General features: G+C 42.0%; 1 protein-coding gene across 1 annotated transcript in view; it reads right to left on the bottom strand.

The window, feature by feature from the left end:
- map7d1a (MAP7 domain containing 1a) overlaps positions 1 to 26,085 on the bottom strand; it is a 37,955-nt gene extending 11,870 nt beyond the window's left edge. The window contains exons 1-9 of the mRNA XM_079227036.1: positions 25,975 to 26,085; positions 12,352 to 12,543; positions 9,395 to 9,463; positions 8,553 to 8,573; positions 5,549 to 5,712; positions 5,130 to 5,238; positions 1,947 to 2,051; positions 551 to 673; positions 295 to 440 (exon numbers count right to left, since the gene is read on the bottom strand). Of these exons, the coding sequence (XP_079083162.1) occupies positions 295 to 440; positions 551 to 673; positions 1,947 to 2,051; positions 5,130 to 5,238; positions 5,549 to 5,712; positions 8,553 to 8,573; positions 9,395 to 9,463; positions 12,352 to 12,543; positions 25,975 to 26,044 (999 nt within the window). The 5' untranslated portion in view covers positions 26,045 to 26,085. The remainder of the gene's footprint in view (positions 1 to 294; positions 441 to 550; positions 674 to 1,946; positions 2,052 to 5,129; positions 5,239 to 5,548; positions 5,713 to 8,552; positions 8,574 to 9,394; positions 9,464 to 12,351; positions 12,544 to 25,974) is intronic.
- Between the last annotated feature and the right edge of the window lie 1,870 nt (positions 26,086 to 27,955).

Below are 27,955 nucleotides of genomic sequence, written 5' to 3'. Positions count from 1 at the left end.
TACACTCTAGGTTGTTAAATATTATATAATATTACATAAAATACAGGAAAAGAGTCTGGTCAGGCACTATGTTTTGCTCTTTTGACCAACACAATCCAGCATGTGACTCAGGTACAGGTGAATGGTATCCCCTCTCATGGAACAAAACCAGCTGTTATTTATTTTATGGCTGTTTAGCGCCGCTTTTATTCTGGAAAACGGCTTACTTATTAGTCAGAGAGTCGCGGTGTTGTAACTCTCACTTGACCGTCAGATAGCTTTTACCCTGTGGTTCTCCTAATTGGGCAGACTTACGGGTGTGGAGCTCCGTCTGTGTTGGCGCTGGGTGATGTCGGGTGTGCTGGACGTCACTCTCCAGCGGTCGGAGCATCGGTGGTGAGGCTGGTGGGCGCACAAGGTGAGGGGACTGGCTGAGGCCGAACGGGGGCAGAGATGAGAGTCTGTGCAGAAAAGCGACGTACAATTAAAGCTCGCCGACATTCATACAGCAGCGTAATCTAATGTATTTAGATATTAAATTGAGATATGTTCTTTTTTTCCCCCAACTTACTACCATCTTTGCCGTTGGTGAGGACACTGGCAGCACTGCGGCTCCTGGCGAGGAAAGACAGCGTTGGCGTCATCAGCCGGTCGACTATACTGCTCTCCCATGGGCTCAGTGCAAGGCTACGGGCTGCAGGTTGGAAGAACAGATTGATAAAAACATGCGTCCTCAATTGATGTCCTCAGTTGAACCAGAACTCTGCTGAGTTTATCACCCCCAAACAGTAGTCAAGCCTGAAGTATTAAAGGAACTGAAGCCCATTTGAAATCAAGCTTTGCAGAGTTCAGCTTTAAAAGTCTAAAATATGTCACCAAAGGTAAGTGAAAAGAAAGAGGTATTTAAGTTATGGTTCTTGTAGCAGTATGTCTACAAGCCATAAAGACCCGATCAAATACACAAAGCCCCAATAAGACACCTCAGTGCCACCCAAAGAGATTAGAAGAGAAAGCAAATCAGCTCAGTAAATGTGTCTACTATAACTTTGGGCTGTGGTGGTACCGCCCAAGAGAAAGAGACTTATTTGAATGCTTGTCTAGACAGTGAGTCAGTTATTTATAACCACAGAGCCAGAGAAGAGTGAAAACTCATCACTATTTATTTGGGGGCAAAACATCCTTCTCTGGCTTTAAGGTGCAGGATGAAGACGACGTTGCAGTGAATGTCCACAGACATGGTGTATTATAAGTGTTCAGGTGGAGAGGAGACCGACAACAGGAATAGAGTGGCTGAAGCACAGAGGAACAAGTATCTGCTCCGGGGAGTTTTACGAATACATTATCTCCTGAAAAATGCTGACTCACTAACTTTACATTTTTCAAGCCCTGAAGTTTCTCCTTTTTTGCAGGAGTACACCGTGACCTGGTTAACGTGAGGCTGCTCAACCCCGCAGCATGAAAAAAAGCTTGATTGAAAGAAACAAAAGATGATTCAAAGAAATATTGGTCATTTAGAAATCACACCCACCTCCAGATCATCAACCAATAACCCATTCAAGACAATATTTAAAAAAAAAGACATCCCGTATCCAGTATGTTGAAAATGAGCACAAAAAGGATCTTTGACTGTGCAAACACATGAAATGACCGTCACCACACGATGAACCAACAAAAGGGTAGTACAAAGACAGCACAACAAAATGTGAACACAGCACATAACCCATATTAAAATATGAGCATGCAGAACAAAAACCCAACCCAAATTCTGGAGAGTTAACAAAAATAACTCAAAGTGGTTTTGGAAGATAGAAATGGGTCAGCTGGCAACCATCAAGCAAAAGAGTGGGACTGAAATCATGAAGGGGAGGAGCACAATGATGAACGGGTTCGCAGGTGTTGGCGTGGCAGAGTGATGGACACATTTAAAACGGGAGGAGGAGGAGGGGGCATTCCAGATGTTGCCTTACTTCTGCTGGGGGAGTTCCAGAGCGTAGCAGAGGACTTGGACAGTCGCTTGTTTATAACAGAGTCCACGTGTTTGGGCAGGTTGACCGTTGACACAGAGCATCTGCCTAAGAAGCCAAGAGAGCGCCACACAGATGTTCACACAGGTCACATGGTTGAGCGTTAGTTAGAGGGGGAACTTCCGTGACGTCATGTGGTGCGCTCGAATGATGCCTCTACAGACACACACCCACGCACTGCAAAGGCAACAGTACAGTACCGCACTTGTAATATGAGCGACTGGCATTAAAGCACATTCCTGCACGCTGGCCATGTGTTTAATAACTTCCACTGCTTTAAAGTACACACACAAACACAGTGCACCAGATGTTCACTTCATCTGGCCTTTAGGTGCGTCGTCAGACATCTATGGCACGAAACATGGGAGAACTTATATTTCATCTTTCTGAATGTCTCCAAACGTGAAATTAGAAAAACGACTATATTCTGATTTACCACCTGTGATATATTTTAATAATAAATTATAGTCGTTATTTATATTGAACCTTTAACAATAGCTATGATGACAATAAAAACAAGATTTTTGTCTCTGAGATTTCTGCCACCGCTTAAATGCAACTGAGGTGAATCTAGTTTAATTTGTGGTGCTTACAACGTCGGAAAATGAAAACGTTCACCAGCAACATTGTGTCCCTGTTCCTCTGGAACATTTCAGAAAAAAACATGTTTCTAATGAATATTTTACATGACATTGTTAATGCTGTGAGCACACCAAACTAAATTCCAAAGTATATTTATTTTCCCCTGACAGGGGAATCAGTTTTATTGAATCAGTTTTAATGTCCTGCATTAGCTTAGCTTGGCATGGGAACTTGACATTGGCCAACAATAAGGGCAAAGTAACCTCATCAAAGTGGAGAGTAAGGTCTCAGGTAGGAGTCATGTCCAGCCTAAAGTCGTGTGTAACGAGCAGGTACTTAGGAAGGTCACTTCCCTTCTAGAGAGCCAGGACCAACCCCTTCGGTCAGAGTTTGAACTGTTCCCATCAGGTCGTTGTTTTAAAAGCGCCCGTTATGAGGACCAAGAGATGTAATGTGTCCCTGCTGCCGTCCTCATGTTAAACGGCAGATAGTGGCCTTTTAAACTCGTCAGTATCCTGCTCATTTGCACAGACTACTTAGATTGTTTATCTTCCAGAATCTCGTTAGGAACCACTCAGTAAACCACGTCCTGTTTGTTGTTGCTGTCCGTAAGTGTTAAGGGTGTTGTGTGTCTTTGTGTATCCTTGCTGCAAACTGTCCATAAGAGAACATTCACCTGCATTGAGCTAAAAGAGAAAATAACTTGAAATGAGTAGACTTCTTCTCAATTTCCAGAAGATAAACATGCATTCTTCACAACAACACAGATTCCAAAAGTCAACCACACTAAAGGACCTTTTAAAAGCTAACAACAAGCACTGAACAGGAAAAGATAACCATAACAACCAAGCATGTGATGGAAAGAGGCTGCTGAGAAACATATTTCCATTTCATGTTTGGTGAAGAGAACAGGCACTATCCCAAGTATATATCCCGTTAATACACTGCAATCAAATGAACACTCTGCTCTTTTCCCAAATGCCATCAGACATGATTCAGAGAGCATTCCCGTAATGGAGGTACAGTATTACAGCAGGCCTGGTCTGTTACAAAGAGGCAGTTTGCTCTTTTGAACGAAGCCAAGAATCTTTGGAGCATTTCCTAAACATCCCAAACTCTCAGCCACTCCACTGCAGTCTGTTTAGGCTTGTTTACCTTCATAATCATATCAGACGACAGGCTTGTGAGGGAGGCGGGAAGGGAGAGTAAGGAGAGATTGATTAGAGTCAATAATTCCCTTGGCATATGGCAGAAGCCATTACAGGACATCAGATAGAACTTTTTAGAGCTTCAAATCGAGAGGATGGCACAGAGGGGACAGAAGCATCCATCCCACTGCAACCATTAAAAGATAGTTTGTTCAGTATCACATTATTACGCAACCAACCCTGCTTACTGCAACTGATGCAATAAAGCAGCTGAATACATCTTCACTTTGTGCAATCAATACAGTCTGGTCATGATCAGGGGCTAATGACCCTGATGTAACGTTAAAGAGAAACAGCTTGCTAGGACAACACATCAGAGGAAATGGTGTGCTAAGATGGAGGAGTGATGCAGTCCCGGCACAGCAGATAAAAATAGAACAAAACCAAACTTCCTGTGCTGTCGATATCTGTTTGGGTAGTATTCCTGACTTCATATGCCAGCTCCAGGAGTGAGCATAAAACACTGTACACCTAACGAAGGCATCTATTTTGCAGTTTGGATTTTAAAAATCGATTTTGGTATAATTCAACCGGCGATCATTCACCAATTTCTGGCTGCAATGCTTCAGATTAAACTAAATGGTTCAGTTGTAAAAATATTTAAAAAAAAAAAAATATATATATATATATATATATATATATATATATATATATATATATATATATATATATATATATATATATATTTGGATAATAGTACAAACTACAAATAACTACAAATACAAATACAAATATTTGCTGGTGCCAGCTTCTCAAATGTGTATTTTTCAGTTTTATACGATTGTAAATTGAAGATTTTTGGTCTGTTGGTCAGAAAAAACATTCAATTTGAAAACATCATCTTAAGCTTTGGGAACTTAAGATGCTGAGCCTTTCACTATTTTTCTACTTTTTTCCCACATTTACTGACCAAATGATTGATAGGAAGAAAAAAAGTTGAATCAATGATTCATTCTTTACAAATCTGTGCATCATCTCCCTTCAAAAGACAAAAAGAGACCCCTGTAAGGACATGAGACAGTTGTAGTAGATCAATCATTGGAGGAGAAATAATGATTTAAGGTCTGCTTTTGTTTACAGTGAAAGAAGTGAGCTGCATAACGGCACACTGATGCCAACATAAGTTTCCTCTAATGGACTGTAGGAGGTTAATGGCACTGAAACTGATGACAAATAAAAACCTCAACAGACAGAATCCATCGCCCGTAAAAGTTGTACGTTGCACTAATTCTAGCAGGATTTGCTATACGAGTCAGAACTTTTTTTTTGATTAAAGGGGAGTTCTTCGGTTAATATTTTATGAGGATGTGTATCCGGATTGGAGCAGCGTACTCACTTTTCTGGCTGGAGTTCTGGCTTAGTGCACCAGCCCAGGACCACCTTTGCTGGCGGATTTCTGCCCACGTTTTCTTGGTTGACCTGTGGATGGCTTTCTCATAGCGTTCCTGGAAAGGACACAGGGACAGATGTCAGTTATTTGAATGTCTATTAACAGAACTGGTTGGCAGTGCTGAAAAAGCCTGGATCCAAGCACCTAGTCTGGTTTAGGTGTCGAGCAAAATCCTAAATCTCCCCTCATCTCACTGTGACCCTGATCAGCTGTGAAAGTTAGATGGAAGGCATAAACATTTCACCTCAGGGTATCAGTGCAATATGAGAGAAAAAAAAAGTCAGTGTAACTGTCATCACCAATACAACTCCATCACATATTGAATGGATTACTTTCTAACATCAGTTTTTCTTGTTAAAACATACTTTATTCTTCTCCAATTTCTGTTTCTGTCTCTCCTCCAGGGTGACCCGCCGTTTCTCCGCCTTGATCCGCTGTTCCTCGAGCTTCCTGCGGCGCTCTTCCAACTGCTGTTCCCTCAGCTGCCGGGCCTTCTCCTCCTTCTCCAGCCACTGGCTCTTTTTAGCAGCTACGATGGGGCACAAAACATGGTCAAGGGAGTAAGACTTTACCAAAAGATCGGTGGCCAAATGAGTTCTTTCAAATGTCTGTCTCAGTTTGGACTTGAAAAGCCTCTTTTGATCGGTTTGGTGTTTTTATGAACATTATAGTTGACCGCTGTAATGTTTACTTTTCATCAAAAGCTGTCTTTGAAAACAAAAAATATCCCTACACCTCATTCCCACGTTGTGTTGAGGAAAATAAACTAAATTACTTGATTTTTCCACAGAATACAGCCTAAAGCACAGATACAGTACTTCTGAAGTGTCTCTTTTATGCCACACTAATCGCATCAAAGCCCCCACGTCAACTTCAATAAACCACACACTTTGATATGGAAATGGTCTTGTTGTCCCTGAGCCATTCAATGAGGGCATAAAGAAGCCTTCTGCAGCTGCCTCTCTCTCTGTGTACACACCTCACCATATTTCTTTAAACTACAAAGTAAAACCTCCATGAAGAATCAGCCTCTGCAAGGAGGCGAGGCGCAGTTCTCTTAAGCACTTGATGCAACAAAAGCAACTGGTTGTGGATTGAAGATTATGGTGACGGATCATTGCAGAGATGCTAGAGGCTGGTGGGGTTAAAATGCATTGGGAGGCAAACAGTTTGGCTTTTATACCGAGGCGCTGCTTGCCAGCTCGTTGCAGCAGAGAAAATATCTGCTGCAGTGCGTATCTCAGCTCATCGCAGCACAAGAGCAGCCACATCTTCACCTTCCAGTGCCACAGATCTGTACGCATGGCACTGCCAGTACAGTGTGAACCGCTTCATAATTCACTCGTTGTGCTGTGAGGAGAGCAGAGGGTGGGGGAACCCGCTTCAATGTCAAAGGCTCGCTGAGAAAGATCACCATTGTCGACATCCCGAACATTCCCTCCCTTTGACTTTGAGGGCTGCGCCCACTCAGAGCAAATCTCTCTCTGACAGTGTGTGACACTCGCTGATTGGATATTACAATGTGTCTCATTCAACAGAAGGGTTTAGTAATGGTTTTCCAGACTATAGGTGCTGGTTGCAGAAAGGAAAATCAGCTGTAAATTGGCTTTGGTCGTGAGTGCCAAAGAGTTAGTCTCAATGATTTCAGCTCACGATTTACACAACTTTCCATTGCTTTCCAGTGCCTTTCATCATCAGTCATTTATTCATCTATAGCAATGTGTTAAAGTGATAAACAGATGTCCAATTCTGAGATCTGAAACTGACATTGCTTTAAAATGCATTCCTCAACTCTCTCCTCACAGTGATAAAGTCCTTACTGGTAGAATCGGGACCTACTATAGTAGGACCATAAAATAATCATAAGCCGAGTGCTGCACGAACCCTTGTACATAAAGTATTTATACTAATCCTCCAAAAGGCAGACAAGACAGGAGAGTCACTTCTGTGCATTCGCAGCTAATTGCCTGATGCAAGTCCTTCAAAGCTTCACTGAAACATCACAATGAACCAATAAGATTCGAAAGAGGATTTCCTAATTCTGGCACATTGAATACAAACCTAATGATATTACTGGGGATAGTTGATAAACCTTACTGGCCAGGATCTCTTTCAAGTTGGTAATGTAAACACAAACTTTGGCAGGATCTAATCTTATACCAAGGTCTGACTGAGATTAGACCAGACCCGTACCATCTGGCGTGCCCTTTTGTTTTGGCCAATTAGACTGAGCAACACTACGAAGTGTGTCAAACTCATCCCGCTGCTATTGAATACACAGTTGGATTTGACGGCATTACTGGTAGTCTGAGTATGATAGTTTAAAGGCGTTGGTGTCACGTGAGGATGTACGTCGGGATAATAAATTAACCAGATGTAATATTTATAGTGTTTACTAAAATGTTAAGAAAACCTGATGAAACCGCGGTTAGCATAAAACAGCATATTTAGACTATTTTACCCGAGTGTCTCTGACACTCAGGTTATAATGAACTCAGATTGTATGATTGTCTATCTGTCACTAAATACCACGATGGCCATACACCCTGTGAGACTACCATAGATAAACGGAAAATAAATATCAGTGCAAAAGTTGTGAAAATACATTCAGCTGTGTGTCTAGGCTAAGTAATGTCTAAGTAATTTACATATTTTCCAATTTCAGAACATTTTGAAATGCGTGATATTGTATTTGGCCATATATAGTTGTTTAGATGTGAATTCGCAGCCAAGAGGAATCTGGCTGCAAGTGTCTCTAAAACCTCCAATTTCTTCAGTAAGATGAGTTCTGTGGTGTCTGCAGATGGAACATGTGGATGAACAAAGTTCAAACAAAGGGCACGCTCCATACTCGTATATGTGAACTGAGATTAAGCGCTATTGCTTTCCAACCAATAATAACATTTGTTTATGGTTAATTTATCAGTCTATGCCTACATGATTTTTGTGAAAGATGAAGTTCAGAGAGAGAAAAGGTTTCAATTAGTTGAAATTTCTATGAAACAACCATAATTTAAAAAAAGGACACCATGACAGGGGATTTAATGGACGAAACCACTCTAGAGCTGGGCAATGTGAACAAAACTCAATATTGTGACTCTTTGTATTCACAGTAGATAATGATAAAACTGACAATAAAGTTTCAAAAATGTTTTTTACCTTCCATCTTGGCCTCTTCAATATGTGTTTTTAGGGGATGGTTCTTCAAAAGCTTCAACGACTAATGTCGGTATATTGGTACGTTTTCAGTTTATTGCCCAGCTCCAGTTGAAACTACTGAACTTCATTAAATTGAGACATCAACATATGACAATAATCAAAATGGGTCACCAATCACCACCACCACATACACATAGGTGAGTGGCTTACCTTGTAACAAGCTGAGCTCTTCTGCAGGGAGGGGAAGGGAGTGAGAGAGAAGACAGAGGCAACTGTCAGTCATGCAAAGCAGTGCATAACCAGCGCGGAGCCAGGTGAAAAAGTGACAGCCGTGTGGTAAATGGAAAATAAAGACTTGGGCAAAGAGATGCAATATCAACTTAACACAAAAAAGTGCAGCCATGTTCATCGTTATCTTAACCTAGTAACAGGCCGTCAGGAAATGTTGATCACATTGCATGAACTCAAGTTGGGATAAAATGTAGAAGCTTTCTGTGCGATTGCAAACTAATTTCAAATAACATTAAAAGTCATAAGAGATACTCATCACACTGTAAAAAGTTCATTGAATTTATGAACACATACGGTTACTATCATTTCCATTTTTTGTTAATGTGAGGAATATCTCTACTCCATGTATATGGCATTAACATACATCTTAGTGCAGAGTGAGCTTAAGTGCTAACGTGTCAAACAAACAAACAATACACATTTTGACACACAGCGCATTTTAGCATGCACATAGAAAATGAAAACTTTCTCGTCTTTGGTAAAATGGTGGCTTGGCTTTTGCTGATTTCAGTCACTTTTCTTGTCAGATATCAGACAGAAACTGTAGGCGGGTTCAAAAGGTCCGGACCCACTTTTATACAGAAGCCCAGACTACCCTTTAATCCTCTCTGTGCTGCATGTGCATGCCATATGCAGCCTGGAGCCAACCTAGTAGCAACACAGCTGCAAGTGTAAACCAACATCAGCTTTCACCCCAACACTAGGGGGAGCTCTCCTCCTATGTAATGGACTTGTCCTCCCAACCCTTTCTTTCAACTTACCAAGATATTTGGCCTTTTCCTCTCTCCGCTCCTTAGCAAGCTTCTGCCTCTCCTCTGCTTTTATCATGTCTGGGATGGAGAAGGAGAAAAAGAGGAAGAGAATGTGAAAAAAAGAGGTGTCATATTGTCCAGTCCATTCACCCCCATCAGATCTCAGCCACACAGCATTTATAAAAACAAAAACAGTTCATTAATCTTGACATTGTTTTACGTTTCCTTGCAGGTAAAAACAAACACAATATTATATATTCTGAAACCTGAGAGAAATTAAATAATTAAGAATGTTTGAGTGAGAGTCAAAACATACTTATACAGATTAAAAGGCTCTTAGCACTAAAAACTGGTTAGTTAAGCTCTAAGTGGTATCGTTCCTTGAGAACAGATCATTTATAATTTAGTCTAATTCCACACATGATACATATCCACTACGGGACAACAAGACAATAGTATACGTCTTCTTAATATTCTATAAATCTAAAATAGTATTTTGTAAACAAAGCACTGCAGTTACATTCAAAGTTCTGTAAATTTGCTATTATCTGTAAAATATTGTGTTTTGTGCCATTGAACAGTAACCTTTCCAACCTCCCTCAACCCAAAACTGACCTGAGGCAACACTAACGCACCCTCCCTCCAATAAACATAAATATATGATTAAATATTTTCGTCACTGCTGTAAAAAAAATCATCACGGTGGAACCTTTACTCTGAAAAGTCACAACTGGGAAACGTAAGCCACGAGACAATGACAGGAAACTGTCAACGTCCACAAACGGCTGAAGCCGATCAAAAAAACAAAATGTTTGAAGAAAAAAATCTTCATGGAAGCCTGAAGCAAGCGGCAGGCTCACTAAATCCCCAATGCCATGTGGATGTTTGACTATGATGTGTTCTGACTATAGGGGGGCGCTTACATGCATCTCTTCTCTCCGTGACATCTCTGATGTCTGTTCACACATAACATTCCTTCCAAATACCCCGGTGGAAGGACTCGGTAAAAAAAAGCCAAAGGGAACAGCAACTGTGCCATTTCAACAATTCCAACGGCATCCTTTCATGAGAGCTGGTTCTACTTCCTGGGGGAAATAATGTCATTCTGACTTTCCAAATGATATCTCAATAAAAAATATTTTACTACCAGAGCTGAAACAATTATTTAATGAATCAATTAGTCAATGCAGAGAATTTTTGGAGAATCAATAAATCGTTTAAGTATCTTTTTCAAGCATTAACGGCACAAATTAACTGCTTACAGGCTTAGAAAATGTGAATAATTGCTGTAAACTGAATTTATTCGGTGGGTTGACAAAAAACAAGACATGTGATGGGCATTTCTAAAGAAGTAATTCATCGATTAATCGAAGAAAAAAACAATGTATAGTAATGAATAAAAAGGTGATATAAATTGTCTTATTGCCCTCGGGACGATACAATATGATTACCGCATTCCTGCAGCGTGTCAAGCACTGGCAGTCTTGATCTTTCTTTAGTCTTTATGCAACATCATCCCCCTCAACCTTCACAAACCAGATGTTCATCATCAAACACAAAAGGAACTCATCCTTCAGCGATGTCTAATAGGAGGAGGCGTGAATCACAAACATGAAAACAATCTGCCGTGCAGCCTCCCCAAAGCACAACCTCTGACCCACTTTGATATTTATAGGACTGTGGCCCATGTGTACGGTGCTGGTCGGTGTGATGTGCCCCCGTTTCCAACTCACCCCCACCGTGTTAATCATAACGCCACATGCACAAAGCTTTCCAGACACAAAACAGACTGGCCCAACAAACACTGCAAGGTGCGATGTTCACACACTCTAAATGTCTGCTCGGTGTTATTCTGTTCTCCTCTGAATTTAAGTATAATAAGAGCAGTGCAGGGGATAATGTATAGTGTGACGTGCAGGCCTCATAGTGCAAATTCAATAGACAGAGATGACAAGCGACAAAGAACGCGTTTACTTGACACGACCTTCGTGAGGAGGTTCTCTTGGACTCACTGCGTTCACAGAAAAAGGTTTGAGATGTGACAAAACACAACTGAGCATCCCCAGAAGCAGCAGCAGCGGCAGTTCCCAGCTGAACTACAAGCCTCACCATTTTGTTTTACTAATTAAGTGGCTTCAGAGTGCTTTTCATCTTCATAATATCCCTCTGGGTTGAGCTAAACATCCCACAAGTAAAGAGCTTTACAAAACTAGCGGAAAAGGAACTTGGAATGTCAAAAGGGAAGCGCGTGTCATTTTGGAATCAGCAGACTAAAGACTCAACTGCATGTTTCTCAAAAATAGACCAGACTTTGGCAAATAAATATAGAATATCATAAAGTCTTGAGATAACTTACATGGGCTAAGGTCATAACAAGGCATCCGAACTGGAAGTATTGGGAGCATTTTGGAGCTTTTGGGGGTTTATCCCCTTCACCTCACGCAAAGGGAATAAAGACCATGACCACAGTGAATGGATTAATGGATAAAGAATAATGTGGAGAGAGAAAAGAGGCTTACAGTCCCAAAACCCTCAAACATTTTTTAGAGTTTGCATGTGCAGTTAGCCAGTGGGTGCACGGACTTCAAGTGGCATTGCGGAATTTTGACTGCCGGGTCAAAATAAATGCCGCCTTGGCATCGCTCACTGAAATGGGATTCCTATTCAGGTTGCCTGCTTTTCCTTAGAGAACAGTGCATGTCAGTTTTCCATTGGCCTATATTTAACTAATTCTGCCTAAAATCTTTGAACCCAAAGCTGTGGCATTCTCACAGACCCCCTTCTGAAGCATTGCCTTGCCTCTGGAGAGTTGACCTAACTCCAGTAGATTGCAGCTGCAATTCCATCACTATAAGAGCACTGCTTTGTGTCTAGTCAAATTCAGCTTTAACCATAAAGCAACAACACTTTGCTGTTCCATACAAGTCAATAAATTAGTTACAGGTGGAGTTTATATTTACCTTTACCACTTTTCAACCTGGGGACAGGTGATGCAGGTGATCGGGAAATGACGTCGGACTTTGTGGGGGTTGTCAATCTCCAGTCTGTATCTTTCCTAGCTGGAAACGCCATCCTCTCGGTGTTATCCGTCATCGGGGGGCTACTCTCCCCCTCTGGGTCGGGCCTCGTCGGGTTTGTGTTCAGAGCCGAGTGGGAAGCTGGTCGAAAAGAAAGACACAGAACAGAAACAAGTGAGTGAGGTAAAAGGTAAACAAGCACACATATGGAACTCAACCAGTTGGTTTTCATTCCTTTCACTACTGGGCTTATGAAGTAGTTTAGTATAGATGATGGATACTTCCTCACAAGCTACATGGGTGGGGAGGAGTCCATGGCTATGAAGAGAAGACTTCATTGAGAAATTGTTCAATTCGATAACTCAAACAACAGCACTGTAGCAAGATAATGAAACGAAACACCTTCAAAGAAACAACCTACGCTCCTTCAGTTGTGGAGCAACATTATCTGCTGCAGAGATTACACCATTTGCTCAGAAGCACAAGAAAATAGGTCTCAAGTCTGCTGCTCGAACTCAACGCCTAATGTAATTTTCTACTCTGAGCGTCTGATTTATTGACAGAACGGCCTGAGCAAAATGGGCCCCGACTCCCTGGCAGACAAAAACACAGTAATTGCTTTTTGGCATCGTGACGATTCCATTGAGGTGAATTGAACTGCTTGGGAAAACAGAATCAGAGTGATCATCTTCCCAGAAGTAGTCAAACTTCTTCTTGATGACAACAATAAACAGAAGTCAGATCAAGCGCATAAGTTATCTGTGCTCTCTGGGTTTTTAAAAGTTCTGCGATAAAAGAATAGCCGGGCCGGTTTGTTGGGATAGCAGCCTTACTTACAGCACCATGACTCACATTTGGCATGCTGCTGAACTTGAATCTCCTACTCAAACATTAGTTTGCCCAGGCTTTGACAGCCAGACAAAGACCCTCATGGGAGGGACTCTTGGCTTTGTCCACTCAGCACTGTACCCCTTCGCTCCCTGTGGAACTGTGTTGAGCACAGTTTCTTCTGCATAGTCTCTGAATGTAAACGCTGGGGCAACATGCTGTATGTTACTCAGACTTTGGCTCAAAACAACACAGAGCGTAGGGGGTGGTCACACGGAGACAGTAAATGCACTGAAGATTTACTCTACAAATGCTGTGCTATTCAACGGTTTGGATTGAAGAGCACCAAAGAGGGCGAGACCATTGCTTTGCAACTTAAAAGATAATTGATTATGCCTTTCTATAGAGTATGCAACTGTACAGTGTGCATCTTAAGCTATAAACATTAACACAAAAAACTCTTAAAACTTTACACTGTTTTAAACTTACGACTATAATGAATACAACTCTAAATCAAACTAAGAGACACAAAGCTGGACAACGGTCTGCATGAATAGCTGTGGCCAACCATCTCACTACTGCAACTACAACGCTTAGTAGCATTCAGTGAGATATTAGGCCCTGTGGCTGAGGATGTCTGAGTTCATCTCCGCACATGAAAAGGCGATGTCATCAGTCTGGCAGATGGAGGCAGTTACTGATGACCCACATGAGTTACACAGAGCCTGATGACCAGAGAGAACGGCAGTAACAGTCTATGAAAGAGTTCAACTGGTAGACAAGACATTGTGTTTCCCTTGTCGAAGCATGCCACTATTAAACAAGCATTCCTCGGGCAGCAATGCGCTCCGACAGAGAGGAGCCATTGTTGTGGTTGCTTCATGGCAACGGGACAGCGGCCAAAACACTGCAATGACAGCGACAGGGGAGAGGAAGGAGGGGGAATGGCAGCGAGATAGACTGAAAGTAGAAGAGGTGCAATTTTGTAACAAAAAGACTGAGAGCAGGAACCAGTAACTTGTATTCAGGGATTAATTAAACATTTTAACTGTTTACTACAGTGCCATATAAAAACACAGCGCCCGGCCCAGGGCTTGCAACTATCTTCATTTCCATCTAAATCCAGTAAACTGTCGGCTCCTCCATGCTACTCTATTGAGGGTAAATCCTAACACAGAAAAGGTTATGTGATTACATTTCTGCAATCAACCGAATCCCTGCAGCATTTTTGCAAACAAACCTGCAAACATGCTACACACAAACTTAGGCGTTCCATCCTGACTTTTAAGGTGACGACACCCTCGTCTCTGAATTAATCATGTTTCAGTACACCATTTTATTACAAATTCCTGCAGGGCAGACACGACAACTGGGCTACCAGAGTTGGAAAGAGCAGGTGCAGTTTCTGATGGACAGGTGTCGCGTTGCCTCACATCCTGTGAAAGTCCCCCCACACACCTGAGAACTGGAGCCACGGAGAATGGGCTGGCTGACAGCACTGTCGGCGACTGGTCCGACAATCACTGTAATCTATACGTCAATGATGAAGAGAACGAGAATGTAACAGACTCTGGTATGGTGGTGACACTGACAATGAATACCAATGAAACCTGAAGCACTCTGGAGAGAAATGGGATGGGAGCTGAGGGAGAGGATTGCTGCTGCGTAGCAAGGGACTAAAACAAGGGCTGATTGATTCAGCACTCTGACTGCCTGCCTGACTGAAAAGACCAATGTCCATGACAGGTTTCCAGAGCCAAATGTGACTTCTTTAAATTGCTTTTTATCTTCATTTTAATTTAATATAGTATGATATTTGTAAAAAAAAAAAAGCAGCAAATCATCATCTTTTAGATACTTGAACTCATATTTGTTGGGGTTTTTTGCTTGATGAATGGCTTCAACTTTAAGTCGTTACAACTGCAATTCATACTACCCAGGTACCTTGTGGAGTTGTTTCCATGGCAAAAGCAGTGAGGGAGAAGACCACAAGCTATAACAAATGTAAAATGTATATTGAAGAAAACACCCTAAGAAAATGTGTTCTGGGAAATTAAATGCATTTAATCTATTTGTAAAGCCTCAAAGATGCACAGGATGCATTTTGGCTCGGAACACTGAATGTGAAAACCTTTAACATAAAAATAACAAAGAAGTCTGCAGAGTGTAATGCTCCAAATCAGGAACTACTGCCTGCCCTGGGCTGACAACGGTCTACACAGTGACCCCTTACAGCAAACAAGATTGGGACATACTCGTGCGGGGCTTTGAGGAGAAGGCTTAAATAATATTTGCACAGATGTACTGAATGCAATGACAAAATCTGTTCAGCAAACCGTGACCTCCGTGTTTTGGCTTTTGTCACAGACAAAACAACATGACTTTAGCCACGCTAATAAAGTTATCAAGAGTGTACTCATGTGGTGTTAAGTCATAGCAGAGACAGCAATATCTGCCTATTTCATTACCATATACAAACAACAATTACAACAGAGGGGGTCTGTACTGTAAGGTGGACCCCTTTTAGCATCTGAGTAAGTACTTTGCATATTTACACTCCAGCCTCCCACAGGCACTGCACCCAGGGGACGACTACAGCCAAAAACCATTAGACTGCCTTCTTGTGACATCACTTACATTATTCATATTAATAAATCAATGCACATCATCCAACTTCCTGAGACGCACAAGTCTCCATCGAGGCTGAACATGGAAAAACACTTTGGTCGGGTTTATTGTTGAAAGGTAAGCGAGAAGAATACACAGAATAAAAATTTGTGAAACGTTTCAAACGCTTGAAACCACCAGTCCTCCTTAAGGGTCCTCAATAACTATGGCTTTTAATCAGCGTATACTCAAGCAATGGGGTCCAACATGTTTCTCTCACATTAAAGATTTCTGCAGTTGTGTTTGTGCTCTTCACGCTAGTCATAACCTCACAAACACTAATCTGATGATAGTTGTTGGGTTATTGTGGTATTCCGCTGTCAAATCAAACCAAACCCTATATCCCTGATAAACAAATTAGAGGAAAAACGAATCTGGGTTCATCATCGTGTTCATCAAAATGTCTTGATTGTTGCTTTACAGCCACTATAAAGAGCACACTACTTGCATCATTAGCATAATCTCTTACTAATCTGGTGGTAGAAAGTAAATCACTCGTTGGAGCATTTAAAATCAGTGATGTCAGTGCATGGTTGCTTTGTTCCATCCTCCTACTTATCATCAACTGAGTATTCGACAGCTGTGAGACCCAACAAAGTGGGTCAGAGGAGGTTCAGGAATCTTAAGCATGCTGTGCGTGATCATTGATTGAACATCATACCGTCACCTTGCACCACGGCCCAGTTGGCCCTGTAATGTCTCCCCAAGGGGCCTCTAGAGCTGCAAGTGTCAAACAAAGACTAAGGCTTTTAGTCAAGCCCATTTACATGCAAAAGTGAAACAATGTAATAAGATATATATATATACATATTTTAAAGTCTGCAGGAATAGTAAAGGAACCCCCTTTCCGGTGTATGCACGCATGCACAGTGTGGGAGCAGAATGGCAGGTTGAGAATCAGCAGGTAATTAGCACAGGCCCAGTGACTTGTTTGTTTTGAAATATAAATATGTGTGCAATTTCAAAGGTTGCTTTGGAAAATCGTGGTTGATCCGACTCATCATCCGAGTCATTGTACATTCACTCCCAAAACTGCAACCACAAAGGGATTTAGTACTTTACAGTTTGGCTGATGACATTGTGAGTAAAGAGCCACGTTAAAACGGGGACAACTAGTAATACTGCCACACAAAATGTGATTTAGCAGAAATCCCATTTCACAGCATATTAGTTTGTTAGAGTAGGTTATAAATATCCACACTGCTGCCCCTGTGCCACTGAAATAGACTTAGTCACCTCAACAACTGCAGGGCACAAGCAGAGACTTTCCACTTTAATTATCTCAATAAAAACAAATTATGAATATTTATAGATTCAGATATAGCAAATAAGAAAAGGCAGAGGCACCAACAGATACGTTCTTGAAGAATCATGTGCCCACATTATAATGGAAGAACTTGTATCTCCTCACAGCTATACGGGCTACGGGATCCGACAGGAAACTGTATAAAGCACAGGCTTCAGACAATAAACCACACTGCTATTTTTTACCTGTCCATCAATGTAACAGAGTGCATTAGGGGAAGAAAAATGTGTCTGGCACAAGACAGCAAAACACATGACTCACTGTATGACAGAATCAGCAAACTATGTCAGCACATTCTTACGACAGTGTTTGCTCGTTAACAGCTTTGGGAGAATACTTTCGGTTGAGAGGAGCTGTAGAAAGCAACATCAACGTGAAACTGTTTGAAACAACAAGAAGAAGAAGAAGACATTCCCAGTGTGAAGAACAACCGCTGCTCATTCCCACTGCAACCCTGAGTACTGCCAACGTCTCGCCAAGACACTGTGCAGTGTAAAATATAGGGCAAGACATGGAATATTTATGAAGCTAAGAGCTTCACTCTTAAGCACCATCATCTCCGTCTCCGGCCAAACGGAAAAAAAGGCGAGGAGGGAAACGCACTTTCAGACCACCAACAGGAATAACCAGCGGTTTGTAATACAAATAGTAGCAAAATCTCGATTAGCCTAATCTTACAAAGAAATACTTGGTAAACAGGGCGGAGATGCAGCACAGTCTCTTGAAAAAATGGAAATGAGGCAAACAAGAGGCGAGGAAATGGTATTGAGACCCCGGAGTGTGAAACCAAAAGACTGGAAAGGGAAAAGGGCGGAGCAGCCCCCAGAAAAGGAAAGAGGAACTCAGGAAACACACAGAGAATGGATCTGCATCTCATTTGGGATGGGCCATGGGGACTAATGAACTACCTCATCGCTTACCCCTCTAACCCGCTGCCCCTTCCCCCCGGTTGTGTCCCTCTTGCACCGAATAGGGTGATGTAAGAGGGCAAGGGGGCCCAGACACACAGGAAGCGCAGTGTAAACAACAAGCACCGACTCCATGCCAAACCAGGCCTTGTGTGTGTGTGTTTAGAGACCAAAGTTTTCATTAGATGTGCTTACAACAGAGGACTACAATTTTAAAGAGGAAGTGAACACATCGTTATATTCTGCACAAAAACTGAGCTTAATGCAATTAATGATTATTTTGATTATCGATTTATCTGATGAACAGTCCAAAGCCCAAATATATTCAATTAATAATGATATGAAAAAGCTGGAAAGCGGAAAAATTGGGAACCAACATTTTGTTAGTGTTTGGTAACAATTTAAATGATTAATCGCCATTCTAAATGTTTTTATGTTGATTGTGATCATGATACAACTAAGAAAGCACACACGGGAACTAATGACCATTTTCATTATTGATGCATCCGTCTACTTATTTAGTTGATTAACCAATAATCATTTAGCCTATAAAATGCAAGAAAATATTAAATTTGCATCATCATAATTTGCCAGAGCTTCAGCTGACATCTTAAAATTTCTTGTTTTATTTGACCAACAGTCAAAACCCTAGTTTTTATTATTATTTACTTTACTTTTAGCTGTAACCATGGGATGTTTGCCATTATTGCTTGAAAAAAGACAACTAATCAATTATCACAATAGTTAAAGATTATTTTTTCCTCGAACGACTAATTGATTCAGCGCTAAACTGCATTAGTTGAACGGTCAAAGATATCTGAGTTACACTGATGAACCTACTCATCAGGCTACAGCAGATGTTTGCCTTATAAAGTAAAAAGTGGTTGAAGTTGAAGACTCTTAAAATGCATGCCGATCGTCCAGTGAATAGCGATGTCTCCGTCGGTGACTACAACAGCTTTCGTCCCATCACCTGGCCCAGGCTGAGAACAATGCCTGGCATTTAGGTGGTGCTGCATCAACGTATGTGCCAAAACCACCGCGCTGATGAAAGGCTCTGCTGATCTGACCTAGCGGCAGCTCCCTGGGGACCCTGCATCTGCTGCTGCCAGCATCGCACTCCTACATAAAGGGATAAGTAACTTAGACAGTCTGACCAGTGGTGGGGGAAGAGTGTCAAGAACCGCCAAACTCAAGCTTTTTTCAATGACATCAGAGGAGGAGGAGGAGGAGGAGGAGGAGGAGGAGGAGTATCTGGGCCGCACAAGCCGCCATTCATAACTGGATGAAGTATATCAGCATACCAGGCAGTCGCTCCTAACAACCTTCTCAACGTCCCTTTTGGGGGTTGGGAAGTGACAGCATGGATTAATTCCCACTGATCTCAATGGCGGGGTCTTCTGGTCCCCCGTCACTGTCAGGATGGAAACCAAAATATGCCAAATTGCGACTGATTAGAAGAACAATGCTTCATAGAGTAACATGATCAAGAAATGTAACTTCTGACCAATGGGAGGCTTACACCAAAATGTCCATATTGGGTTAAAGCCAGGAAAAGCACTCGCAAAGCTTTGTCCGACTGGTCATCAATGCCACTGCAAAGATCTCAGGTATCTGTAATCCCCTCTATTAATCTTCCATCTGTGTGGCAGGCTAAATTCCCTTTTTGTGGAGCGATCCCTCTCTGCATCACTGGGCTGAATCAGTATATACAGGACATGCATCTATCTGGTGAAATTGTTTAAAGAGTTGTGACTGTGTGCGTGTGTCCTTGTCTGCAGTAGCTCACTGAGCTGTGTTTATCGTTTTGGTATTTGGTTATTTTCGTAAAACATTACTTAAAGCAAAAATCTGGCCCGGACAGTAATCTTGTGCCTGTTCAACATACAATTACACCCAACAGTAGTCATCAACTGGATTGTTGTCTCCCTACACACAGAAAAACCCAGAACTTTTCTGCTGGCAACAGGCTCCAATTATGGGTTTCATAATCACAGGTAACTATGACGATGCCAAATGTTCTCTCCTACTCCCTTAGCGACGCGGTCCAAATCCATCACCAAAAGCATGAAAACTGCAGTGATTTGAACATTTCCTAGAAAGCAGGCAAAATAACGACAACAAATGTGAAAAAGGATCAAATAATGGCTCTGAAATACAAATGGTGCACTGCCAAGGAATGTGAAGGGCGATCAAGATGTGTTCACAGTGTAAGATGCCCTTTGGGGACCGGTCTAATATTAGCGGATAGGTCTGGTGACTGGTACTTTCAGACGGCCAGAGAGCACACAGCAGCCCGTCTGAGATATTTTCAGACTTGGTGGAGGTGGAAGGAACAAGCGACGCAGTCCAAAACAAGACTTCCCTTCCCATGTCCTTCCTCTCGTGTCCCAGGGAGAAGGGCAGCACAGCTGACCGACAACAAATTTAGGCCACACTGCATCATCTGGCTTCTTTCGGTGTGTCACAGTCAAAACTAAAAAGACATTAGGAGGGTAAGGAAGAGCAGATGCCTTCCAAATAGCATGTGTATGTTTCATGGGCTTCCCATGCTTTTAGTGCGGAGGGGTTAGTGGCAAGAACGGCATATTTATTTGGCGTTCAGTCACTTTCTTCCTACCCAGCTGCTGCAGCTTTGCAGCCTCTTGGACCAAAGGCCTATATTCTAGCCTGTTAATCTTTGTCTCGTTGTCTTAAACTGTACTTTTTTTATTTCATGGTTTTAATGCATATATACATGTGGAAAGCACTTTCCTTGCAAATTGCTTGCAAAATAAGGTGGCCTTGCCTCTCCATGGTCCTATAACTTGAACAACATATGCAACGTAAGCCTACTGGTTCATTATGCTTTGGTGCATTAATGTATTGCCCTGTGCCTTTGAAGCAATCTGCTTATTTTAATTACAAAAGGAATAGTTTGTCATTTGGGAAATGGGGTTATACGCCGGCTTGCTGATAGATATGCAAGAAGCCAGTTAGCTTAGCGTGGTGTACATGCTGGAAACTAAAAGGTAACAAAGTCCACCAAATAACACCTCTAAAGCTATCTAACACCTTATATTGGCATCAAATAAATATCCCGCTATTCTTTCAAACTCCCTTCATGCAGTTTTAGCTAATTTGGGAGTTCATACATTTTGCACAGAACAATTATCCTATATACTCTAAACACACATGTGTTAACACAACTACTAAATCGCCAAATGCTTCTGCTTTCTGCTACCAGCTTTAAGTCTTTGAGCTCAAAGTCATCACAGGTGGTCCTTGACAAGTCATAGCTCTCTGAATGATCAACTGTATTATATATCAAATGGTATCATTATGGAGAAAAGACCCAAAGAGTTGAAGTGGTGAAGACATCATGAAGTCATTCTTCAAACGCATTCACTAGAAGCCCGACACGTTCTTGGGGCAAAATGTGAAGTTACAAGTGTCTTTGTCCCATTTCAGGGTCTAATGCTTATTAACCGTGGCCCGCGGTCATCTTAAGTGTGACTAATAACACACGTAATGAGGCTGTAGTGAGTGAATGACTACAGATGTCATCACCAGGCATAATGCACCAGGTGTAGGCAACACGAGCAAGCAGCGATTCATTGTTATTTATCAGCATTTGAGTAACAATAACAAGTATTTACAAGGCGAGAGCTCACAGACATCCTTTGCCATATTTAAGCTACCTTGTGGTTTTATTTGATAAGAGGTGATTTGAGTGATGGCAAATTCAGCTCTAATCCTACCTTAATCCATCTTTTCAGGGTAAACACTGTATTTGTCATGTTTTTCCTAATACATTATAAACAGGAGATCCAGAATTAAAAAGGACCTCATGTACATCAGGTCAGAAGGAACTGCATGCACAGATTGTCTACTTTCAGTCACCATTTCTGGATACAATACTGCAAAGGCTGAGCGTTTGCCCACTTTGAGTGCTGGTTTATGGTAAGGCTCTACATTATTTGCTTTTCCAGAGTGCTGGGCTAGGGATCTTCCTCTATTACCTCATGAGAGGTCTGAGTCCGGGCGGTGTGATTTACACCGTCTGGGCGTTACAGAGTGGAGCGGCACTGATGTAATGCGTCCTCTATGTGGGGAGTTGAGGGAGTTCAATGAGTTTATTTGACATTATAGCATCTCACCTTCTGGTTTTGACTTTATAGCTCAAGTCTTCTCTTGTTTGGATTTTTTTTTATTTTTTATGCTTCACATCATGATTCTTGTACACAGGCACAAACATGTGAAAGCTTGCAAATATATGGATAAGCCATTAACAACTTTGTATAGCAAATATAAAAGCTAGATCATACATATAGTATAAAATATAATATAAAAGCTATCATACAATTAGCATCCCTAAGCACTGAATGGAGGACACATTTTTAATAGAATCATGGCCCCGAGAATCGTAATGCATCAAATCGTGAGACGGCAAAAGATTCCAACCCCGAGTGACTCTGCAGTTTAAGTGACACCTTGAAATTTGTTTAAATCCATACTGGGTGACCAAATTGCAGTCATATTATTGTCATGCTGAGCTGTTCAAATACAGGGCTAATGTCAAAAAAAAAGAAGAAGAAACAAACAAAAGAATATGATCCAACACCAATATGATGTGAACACCCTCAAAAGCTGCAACTCAGCTTTTCAACCGCAGTCAATGTTTATTTTTCGATCTAATAAACTGGAGTACAGACGAGCCAAAACAAGCTCAAATGTGTCACCGTCTAAAACCTGCACTGTAGTTTCAAAAGCAGACCTCAACGCCACAGTGCTGGCATGACTTCAGTCGGTTCTTTGCGACTCAGATGTTTCTGTTCTTTTCCGTTCTCTCCCCAACTTCATAGGGACAAGCCTGAGTCCCTTCTACAAAATGTGCTGAATTTGGACTTTGAGCATATCTGAATGTAAGAACTGGGAAGCCCCCCCAGTCTTCTACGACATCAACAAGCTGCCCCAAGTAGCTTTAGAGGAATAATCAATTAATCTACACACCAAAAGAAAAGTTCTATCTTGTAAAAGAGTCTGGTAAAATATAATGATTCAGTTACTTTAATCCTATTAGATATGCATGCCTGGGAAAAAAAGCCATTTGATTGACAAAGTAATCTGTGATTGCAGCCGCATAGACTGAATTAAATGGATTATACAGGATTGAGCCCACACATAGGATGGCCCCTTTTGTGTGCATCTCCCAATAATATGAAGAAGAATCTTTTTTTTCTTCTTTCTCTCCCTCAGATACAGAAATAATTAATATTCTGTACACTGTATATAATATACTGTACAGTAAGCGTCATAACTACGTACACAGAGTTACAGTAGCTTGCAACATGATTGCACTTCTGAAAATACATGATTAGTACATGACTGCTCATATTCACAAACATTCAATCATTCTTTTGATGATACATTTCACACATGAGTGCTTTCACACGCTGCTAACCTGTCGGAGTCTAATTTAGCTCCTGCAGAACATGAAAACATCTCATTATAACACACACACACAACACACACTTAATCCTGGGCAAGAAAAATGTTGGGCTGCTATCAGGCTCCATTATTAGACAGTGAATCTAAGAGGGCCCATGGGATCCTGCCCACTGCTAATTTACAAAGACACTAACGCAGCTCTCTCCAAAAATGGGACGGGGTTGCACGTCCCCGTCCCCCCCCCACACACACACACACACACACACACACACTCACACACACACACACACACACACACACACACACACACAGATTACATAACAACTCCTGCGGCGGAAGATGTGTAGCTGACTGATCCTGTTCATTGCAGCCAAGGCTGGTGGAGGCTCTTTATCCTCAGTATCACTGTAGTGAAGCAGCTTGTCTTTTTTTGTTGTTGCATAAAACAAAGTTTGCATAATGGCTCATTAACAATTTAAAGCACCGCCACAGTCTCTTCTGCACAATAGATCCTGCTCCTACAGTAAGTAGATCAGATAAAGAAACAATGAAAATTCCAGTAGGGTGTGAACAGGCTAGAAAAAAGGCAAACCGTAAGAAGGAGAAATAAACGTTTCTATTCATCTCTGCTGGTCACACCTTAGCTGTTCAGGCACGGAAATTAGTGATGACGACCAAACGGAGCAGACTGTCAAAGGGATGGAGAGCACAGAGAGAAGAAAGCCGGTGCAAAGAAAAGGTGGATTAGAAGATATTCTCCATAAACCCAGACAGCAGATTTTTACAATGCTGGGCCAGGCTTTAACAGCCCCAGTCCAAGCGATAGTTTTCAAGCAGGACAGACGAAGAACATTCTTCAGTGACTGTTTCTAGAAAAGGATAATACTTTTCTAATTGCCCTGCTGCTTCCAGGTGAGGTGTACACATCACGGATGTCTTACATGGGAAACCCACATTCATGGGAGCCGATATGGCAAGTAAACATGTCTTTTATCAAACATTTTAGGTGATGGTGTACTCCCCTTCGAAGGAGAGCGTCATGTCTCTGTATCGTGAAGGTAAAGATCTTCCTCATGAGCAACATGATGAGATAAAGTGATATTCAGAAGAGAGATTTGATCATTCTCAGTAAGCATGGGAAGCCTGACGGTCAGGCTGCCAAACTGTAAATTAATCACATGAAACAACAAGCCCCGCTGTCAGTGCTTCTGCCATGAGTCGCAGCATTTATAACAGCCTTTCACTTCATATGTGATGTTATTCAGACCAATGGCCGTTTAGAGACACTCCGGTCGGATGGTCAAGATTCCCACGGAACGGGTGGAGTACGTCTCTCCTCCCGCCGCTTGATGCAGATCCAAAACAAGCTGATCTTCCTCCGAGAAGCCCCCTGTCAGCAGAAAGGGATTTTTCTGTTGTCAGAAGGAGGAGGTCACATTGTGTGTCCCCTTCCATTTCCAGACGCGTCAACGCACAGCGCTTAGACACGGTGATTCAAACTTTGACCCAACGCTGGGTGTCTTGCAAGAACCACTTCACTCTGGCAGGTTCCCACCGTGGATGTTTCATCTGGTCTCAAACTGGGACATGTGTCCCTACCTGCTGACATGACAATGGCCTTAAACATGCACGATCACATATTCGTAATCTCACATATAATGCAGTAACTAAGCCGGATCTGGCCCGTAGGATGAGGAGGACTCTTCATCCTCCACTTTGGTCCGTGAGCTGAGCTTCTTGTCTAGAACGTTCCTGGATTCAAAAGTTTGTTGATGCAACTCTGCACCAGCAGGAAGGAAAATGCACCTGTGCATGTTGGAGAACTATTCACTGCATATGGAAGACATCCGCTGATAGAAGCAAAGAGGAGATGGGAAGGGGTGCCAGGCCGCCTGTGACTGCATCATGTTGGTAGTGAGATAAACACAACACACGGAGGGGGATGGGGTGCTACACGTCAGATTACCTCATCGAGCAACGTGTGTTGTTATAACCCCCTGAGCTCTGTGCGAAAGAAATGGCAACACATCTTTTTAAGAGACAGCCATAAGCAGTCAGCTAATAATGATCATGCCAGTGTGTGTAGATGTTCTCACCAAAAAGGTCTGCAAACTGGTCATCATCATCTTTCATCTTTCATTGATTAGATCGAGATTAAAATCTGGTTTGAGGTTTAGGTGTTAACCTTGTGGACTACAACGCGGTTTGTGTTATAGCTTCATGATTTGGGGACTGTGCGCACCCGCACCTCCTCATGGATTATTCATAACTCTAAATGAGCCTACAAAGTAGCACTGGCGAGACAACGTTTTTAATTAGTTGGTTACAACGTGATAAAAGGACGTGAATGACAAAGCACTTGTGTCTTTCAAAAAAAAACTAAGACAGATTCCACTCTCAAGGTAGACTGGCCTACAATGAATTAAGACTTACGTGTTGATCCTGGCAGAGTGTTTTCCTCCATTTCGGCGGCAATAGTCTCGCTTTCTGTTCTTTTGTTCATTCAAACAGGCGAGTTTCGGCTCTTCCTCTCCGGCAGTCCTCTCATTCCTCAGGCAGCGCGCGGTGGGGGGGAAACTTGGTGGAGTCACTCCGGTTGCACCCAATGTCCTGGACGAGCCGGTGCAGGAAAGAGCACCCGGATAGACCAGAGATAGGATACAATAACACCCCAAAGACAAACACAGCCAGTACCCGCCGGTTGCTCCTGAGAGAAGTTACAGAAAAAATGAAGGAATCCTGTTAAAAAAAAAAAAGAAAGCCTGCGCGGAGGAGTGAGGGAAGTTTCTCACTTCTCCGACACACCACAGCTGATGCTCTGCTAGTGCATACGGTCTCTCGCCTTAACGGACCGTACCATTTACCAAGAGGGGTGTGTGGTTGCTACCTATGGTATTTATATGATATACTAGCTAGATGTAACATTATGGGAGACATATGCACTGTCTGCAAGATATTAATACGGCTATTTTATAATCTTAATCAATCAACTTCGATAACAAATGTGAGTAAATAGTTCCCCCCGTCCGTTCTGATTGTTTCCTCCACCCGCAAAAGTGCAATGCTCTTACAGCCAGCCAGTTCACAGTTCACACTCAATATAAATCTTTCCTTTGGAATAATTGTCTGCGATGTTTAGCTCATTGCCTTTACTGCTCAAAGTACCGAGTAAAGATCAGCAAGTCTATTAAATATGAAAAACTAGTGTATTCAATTAACATAAGATTGCTGTGAGGTTCCACTGTTAAAAATCCTCCAGCATACCCTACTTTTTCTTATTTTTGTTGGGGAAATAATAAGGTAAAAAGCATTTTGTTTACTCTGGATGAATCGCACAATGGACATTGCAACTTCCCAAACACACTGTTGAAGCAATGTTTCAGCCTTTAAAGTCTCCTAAAGCAGGCTTCAAGTTTTGTTTCAAAAAGTATGGTGGCATGTTCTAATCAGTGTGCAGACGACCTCTCCTTTTCCTTCACATAAATACAGAAACCAGTAAACATTGCCCTAATACCACTGGGGTCCCTTTAATGAAGATCCTTCTGAGTCATTTTGAAAGGAGTAAGGGTGCCCTCTACTACACGCATGCCTTTTCAGGGTGTGTGTCAGCATGCTTTGCTATTAAGTCAGGGCAGCTTTCTCACTGTCAGTGGGACTCAACTATATGCACTGTTAATGATTTATAAACAGTGTAAAGAGAACACTAGATTGTCCTGTCAGCGAGGTTATTGTTATGGAGGGTGGATGTTTGTGGGGAAAAAATTACTCCACCCAAGACATATAATCATATATTTAAATGTTTGTAAAATCAGAGATAACCTAGTTCAAAACTTACAAATAAACAAGGATATGTGTTATATATGTGTTATGTGTTTTAAGTACTGCAGAGTGTCTTCTCGGCTACCACCTGTGGATCTCTCAGAGCATCTGCCAAGGTGGGGGCTGGGCCAGGGGCTGGTCCAGGGGCTGATCGGCACGCTTGAGAGGGGACACCCCGTCAAAAGGACCCCAATGGGGATCCTTTGTGCAGCTGTTGTGTTCACCCAAACCCCCAAGAGCCACCTGTCACTGCAACTGGAAAGTGGGGGATTTTGAAGGAGGTGGGGGTTGGGTGTGCATGCGGTAGAGTGTGTGTGGTTGGGAGGTTTTGCAAAATTAAAGCAAGAAGAGGGACTCTTTAATGTGTTCAAAGTCAACTTGTACTTCTTATTACATTCTGCTGAAATATCCTTGATGAATTCACATCATGAATCAAATAAATGGTTTGTCAAAGATCCCAGTCCCCCTCAAGTCATTGCAGTCTGTTGGTTTAAATAACTATCTGAAAAGTATTTTGTTTACTATAAAAGGAGAGGCAATTAAGAGTTAATTTCCACTCCTTTTAAAGTCAAGGAAAGACTGGAGGAGAGCAGGA

Source organism: Taurulus bubalis (assembly GCF_910589615.1).
Source record: "Taurulus bubalis genome assembly, chromosome: 12".
Classification (NCBI taxonomy): domain Eukaryota; kingdom Metazoa; phylum Chordata; class Actinopteri; order Perciformes; family Cottidae; genus Taurulus; species Taurulus bubalis.
Note: the sequence above shows the minus strand (reverse complement) of the source record. Positions and strands in the feature narration are given on the sequence as shown.